At 37.3% G+C, this 5,078-nt stretch overlaps 1 protein-coding gene across 1 annotated transcript; it reads right to left on the bottom strand.

Annotated features, from left to right (window-relative positions):
- Positions 1 to 248: 248 nt before the first annotated feature.
- Positions 249 to 2,899, bottom strand: snai2 (snail family zinc finger 2). Its single transcript, XM_064347058.1, has 3 exons — positions 2,650 to 2,899; positions 1,763 to 2,305; positions 249 to 1,178 (listed from the first exon to the last, which is right to left on the bottom strand). The coding sequence occupies exons 1-3, from the start codon at positions 2,726 to 2,728 to the stop codon at positions 997 to 999; spliced, it is 804 nt and encodes a 267-aa protein (XP_064203128.1). The 5' UTR covers positions 2,729 to 2,899; the 3' UTR covers positions 249 to 996.
- Between the last annotated feature and the right edge of the window lie 2,179 nt (positions 2,900 to 5,078).

The following is a 5,078-nucleotide window of genomic DNA, read 5'->3' as shown; positions in this document are numbered from 1 at the left end:
ACACCATGAGTTACAAATACACTCATAATGCTAGAATTTAACAGCTCTTGTCAATTGTTAGAGTTGCTATGAGCATAACATGCTGTAATTCTTTATAAATGCAAATGTGAAGAGAAACATCACTCATTTGCAAGAGAATTCACAGGTATTGTGTGGTTGCAGACCCACAGTGCAAATTAGCATGTCAATAATAATGGAGTCATTTTACTCAAAGTCTTCCTTGGTGAACAAAAACTCAAACATTTAGATACAATTCCTGCATTTTTTTTATTTAAAATGTGTGTAAAAAACACTAATAACATTCATTCATTCATGCTTTTGCAATTCAAACAGTCTAGATACAATACACTCATTTCATCCACGCATAATACATTCAAATATATAAAAATATAAATGCAAAACTTAATTATTTAGAAACAAACATTACACAAATGCCAAATTGAGTTAAGGCACTTGACAAGAGTATTGCTATTTTGAGTGCTGTCAAACAGTTATTGCGTTTAAATACTTTCATTCTTTAAAAAAAGGACTTGCACAAATTCCCTATACAGCAATGGCTTCATAAATCCTATGGGCTGGAAACCACCTCTTTGTATAGCTACCACGAACCATGTGGAATGTGTCGTGCAGTGCTTTAAAAGGTGCAAGGTAAATATAAAAATGGCTGTAACCATTCCTGATACCAATCCTATAATTGAAAATGGTTAGAACATCACGACACTTGAGAAGGCCTAATGCAGAGTCAGATCCATCCAATGGAACAATTACAGTAAGAGTAACTAGGCACTTGGCAGTAGAAAGAACACTGATTGCAATGGAAAAAGTAAAAAGAAACAATACTGTTTAAATGAAATGTATGTGACAAGAGTTTATACTGAGTTTTACATTGAAATGACATGGATTTGGTTTTTCAGTCAAAGAGATCACGCAGATGTTTTAAAGAACCTCATTATATCCTCCACTGGAGTAGTAAAGGTCTCTGTTGCTTATCCCGTCTCAGTGTGCTACACAACAGCCAGATTCCTCATGCTTGTGTAGAAGAGACATTCTGGAGAAGGTTTTGGAACAGTTTTTGCATTGGTATTTTTTCACATCAGAATGGGTTTGTAGGTGCGCCCTGAGGTTGGACCGGTCTGCAAAGGCTCGGCTGCAATGTGGGCACGAAAAGGGCTTCTCTCCTTAAAAAAAAAAGAAAAAGAAAAACAAAGAAAATCAAGAGACGTCAACATACGCCAATGCGGAATAGAAAATGAAACTGCTCTCAAACCTATGCCGCTACAATTAACAATTCCGCATTTCAATCATACAGTTTACAATACAATGTAGGAAGAACGCTGTTAACCTTAGCATTAACATTAAAAATAAAGGTGGACAGCTTCCATGGAGTGTAGCTACGGTTGCAAAGCTGATGGACTGCGTTGCACATAGGCTACTTGTTTTTTTTTAAATAAAAAGCTTTCATACACATTCAATGATATAATTAATCGTTTTCCGGTATTATTTCAAGTAAGTCAAGTATAAAACATGGTTCTGTTCTTATACTGACAGTGATGCAAATCTCTTATTTAGCTAAGGGCGGTAACATTCGCAAATGCATGTATTAAATTTCATTAACCATTTGATCTCTGAACTAGGCGAATGCGAGAACTCCTTTTCTGGTGTTAGATACTGCTTCATAACTTTCAGTGTTTAAAAAAAATATCTCAATGGCTTGCCCTGGTTAGGCCATTTGTTGGTCAATATAAAGTTAATATGTGCTTACCGGTATGCGTTCTGATGTGTCCTTGAAGCAGCCACGGTCTGGAGAAAGCTTTGCCGCATATTTTACAGACGCAAGGCAAAGTGTGGGTCCTTATGTGCATCTTCAAAGCTCCAAGGCTGACATACTCCTTTTCGCAGTATTTACAACTGAACGATTTCCTTGTCTGTGCATCACAGTGCAGTTGCTTGTGCTTTAGCAGTCCTGAGTACGTGGAATAGGACTTGTTGCACAAACTACATTGAAACTTCTCAGTTTCGGCATGCGGATCTGTGAGTTTGGTGTGGATTCTCTCGTCCTCGTCGCTTATCGGACTCTCAGAACCACTGTGGTCCTTAGACGAAGTATCAGAAAGCGGCGGTGGACTAACACGTCCGAGGGACGAAGGGTATCCAGAGATAGGAGAGAGGTCATTCGGTAGAGGGGATAGCGGCCGGTTGCTCGTAGTCCACACAGTGATAGGATTATATGCCACCGAGCTGAGAATCTCCGGCTGGGGAATGACAGGCACCGGGAAGCCCTTATACAAGTACGGTGAAATTAACACTGCAAAATGAAACAAAATATATTTACAAATTAATACGGAACATTGTTCGTAGCCTATGACATACATTTTAGTTAGATGCAGGAAAACGAACACATAAGAGAACCAGGTCCAGTGGAGTGGAGTCCATGACATATAGATTAGACAGCAGTTCAACTCGACAAGAAGTTCAAAGAAATAGCCTAGCATATACAGACCATCTGAAAAGTTATGACATTTTCCAATAGCCTACTAGTAAATAGTCTATTTGTGACAACTAGCATGTGTGTAGGTTAAGGCGACGTAGATTCAACAATGCCGTCGGCAAAATGTGTGAGAAAATGAAAAAAAATATATTTAGTTTTACCTGTGGGACTGTCCAGTTCACTGTAATTTGGCTTCTTAGCTGAGTTAAAATGTTTCTTTACAAGAAACGACCGTGGCATCTTGAAAATGAAATAGGCCAGCCAGTGAAGGAAACGGGTTTATAAATATAACGGTCCCAGCCCTTCTCAGTGAGCGACAAATCACTGTAACCTCACAGTTTCCTATTGCATAGTCCAAGACAGGAACATCGTGCAGAGTAACGCTATAGTGGCAGTTTGGCAAAATGCAGTTTAGAGCAGTAAATACTCTTGGTCAGGTGCGGAGGAGGAGTTATGTGTTGTAATTTACATATCATGGGTCCCTTCAACCCAATTAAAAATTACGTTTTTGACGTGTTGACTTGCAGGGGGTGGAGTCAACACCACCTTCTGGCGAGACAGGTGTTTTGTGAAAATACATCAGGGTTGATGGGAGGGGTCGTGGGGCAGCAATGGTGTTTGGACTTGTTGCCGAAAAGTGTGCTATTCTGAGGAAACATTCCTGTGTAATCTTCGGAATGTACAGGTTGTTGCAAATTTGATTTTTATTGCCTAGCTCGAGAAAGAAGAGTGTTAGGCTTCTTCGTGTGTAGCAAGTTATTTTAGTCGTACTGCGTTTAATTGATAGACGCCATACAGTTATAACTAGGCTACATTTTCAAGTTGTTCGTTTCGGATTTACTAGCCAACACAGATATTTCTACCACACATTTCAGTGGAAGGTATGACCAACAAGAAACAAAAAGAAACCATTGACTGTACATAAATAAATAAATTACAACACTTCGCAAAAACCTTAACTCATATGAGACAAGTATCGATAGCTCTCTGATTATCGCATGTAGCTATTTCGGTAGCTTTTAAGTAAAATATTTATATTTTACTGATAGCGTGTTCTCTTAATATGTAAGAACAATGTACAATTAAAAAAAATATATCCAGCCGTTTCTTTTAAGACATCATTTCATTGCTTACGAATGCGTCACTAATATATGACGTCCGTATGCACTATTAAACCCATATTTCCACATAAAAGGCAATAACCGGATATGAGCTCCTTCCTTATTTTTTAGCATATTTCTAGCTACAGGTGGCGCCTAATTCATAACACAATCACATCTTTAGTCTGAGTCAATTACCAGTGCTCAGTTAAACTTGTTTTTGTACGCCCTCTTGTGTTCAGACTAATCCGATTATTTCTGAAAAAAGAACATAAAAATAACCTAAGCAAGCAAGAACAAACAAACAAACGAATAAATGAATATGGCATACAAACACAAAATGCTTTTCACTTTTCAGAAACTCTGGTGAAATAGACTGAAATTTGTAAGTATGCAGTAAATATGCTACAAAACAAAACAATATTAGTAAAACTTGATGGATGGATGTATAGGCTATTATCATATCAAACAATATTATTTTATTGTTACTGTATACTTGAAAATACTTGTTGAAAAACAAAAAAGTATTTTAGAAACATTTGAAATGGCACCATGCTAAATGCACTGTACTATTGTGTTACAGCACCACCTGCTGGAGACATCAACATGTAATGAGCAAAATGACTCGTGAGTTTTTACACAGGTATTATCAACTCACTTAAAGAGGAAGGAACAAACAGCTTAAAGAAATTGTGAACAAATATTTCAAGCAAGATATCATTTTATAGTGATTACTAAAGTGTATTATTTTATATACCTTACAAGCAACACAGCATGGCAGAACAAATGTTTATGAAAGATACAGACATCTCTCTGATACATCTTGGCAGCCACTGGGCACCTGGTATGTGTTTAGAAGTAATGCAGTGTTTGCTGGTGTTAATGTTTGTCAGTAAAGGAAATAATTCAGCGCTAAAACAAGGATGCACCCTATCCTTTGTTGAATTAAAGCAGTTATACTGAATTCTGCCACTGTAGACACCCTGGTTCAAGTCAGCTAATGGCATAGCCCAGGCTTGAGCCAATGATGGCTCCTGGGGTCAGACCATAAGAACTTACGATGAGTTCTTTTATGGCTTGGGACTTCTAAAATAACTATTGAAATTATGATTTATGTTCTTTGTGGCAACTATAGATCTATAGGTCACCTTTAGTTACCAAGGAAACAATCTCCCGTTAGTACACATACAGTCAGCAGAGAAAATATTCATACCTTCATACCTAATGCAAAGTTTTAGAATCATTTGCTATGGCACAAATTAAAAAAAAAAAAATATATATATATTCCAATGGCATAGATCAATAAGTGTTGTTTGCTCTTATTAATCATAATAAAAATGGAAATAAATTAAATAAAACCCCCCTCTATTAGACAGAGCGTTTCAAGCAAAGATTTCACCATGAAGACTAAGGAGCTTTAAAACAGCTCAAGGAAAAACCTGTGGAACAATGTTGGTCTCCATCCCAAATGCTCAATGGCTAGATCCATA

This window comes from Anguilla rostrata, chromosome 8 (genome assembly GCF_018555375.3).
Source record: "Anguilla rostrata isolate EN2019 chromosome 8, ASM1855537v3, whole genome shotgun sequence".
Lineage (NCBI taxonomy): Eukaryota > Metazoa > Chordata > Actinopteri > Anguilliformes > Anguillidae > Anguilla > Anguilla rostrata.
Note: the sequence above shows the minus strand (reverse complement) of the source record. Positions and strands in the feature narration are given on the sequence as shown.

Bases quoted from the DNA above. Each gene is read 5' to 3' on its own strand.
- snai2 (XM_064347058.1), bottom strand. From the start codon at position 2,728: ATGCCACGGTCGTTTCTTGTAAAGAAACATTTTAACTCAGCTAAGAAG. The intron at 2,306-2,649 runs GTAAAACTAAAT...TTCATTTTGCAG, and splicing joins TGAACTGGACAGTCCCACAG to TGTTAATTTCACCGTACTTG. The intron at 1,179-1,762 runs GTAAGCACATAT...TTTTTTTTTAAG, and splicing joins ACACATCAGAACGCATACCG to GAGAGAAGCCCTTTTCGTGC.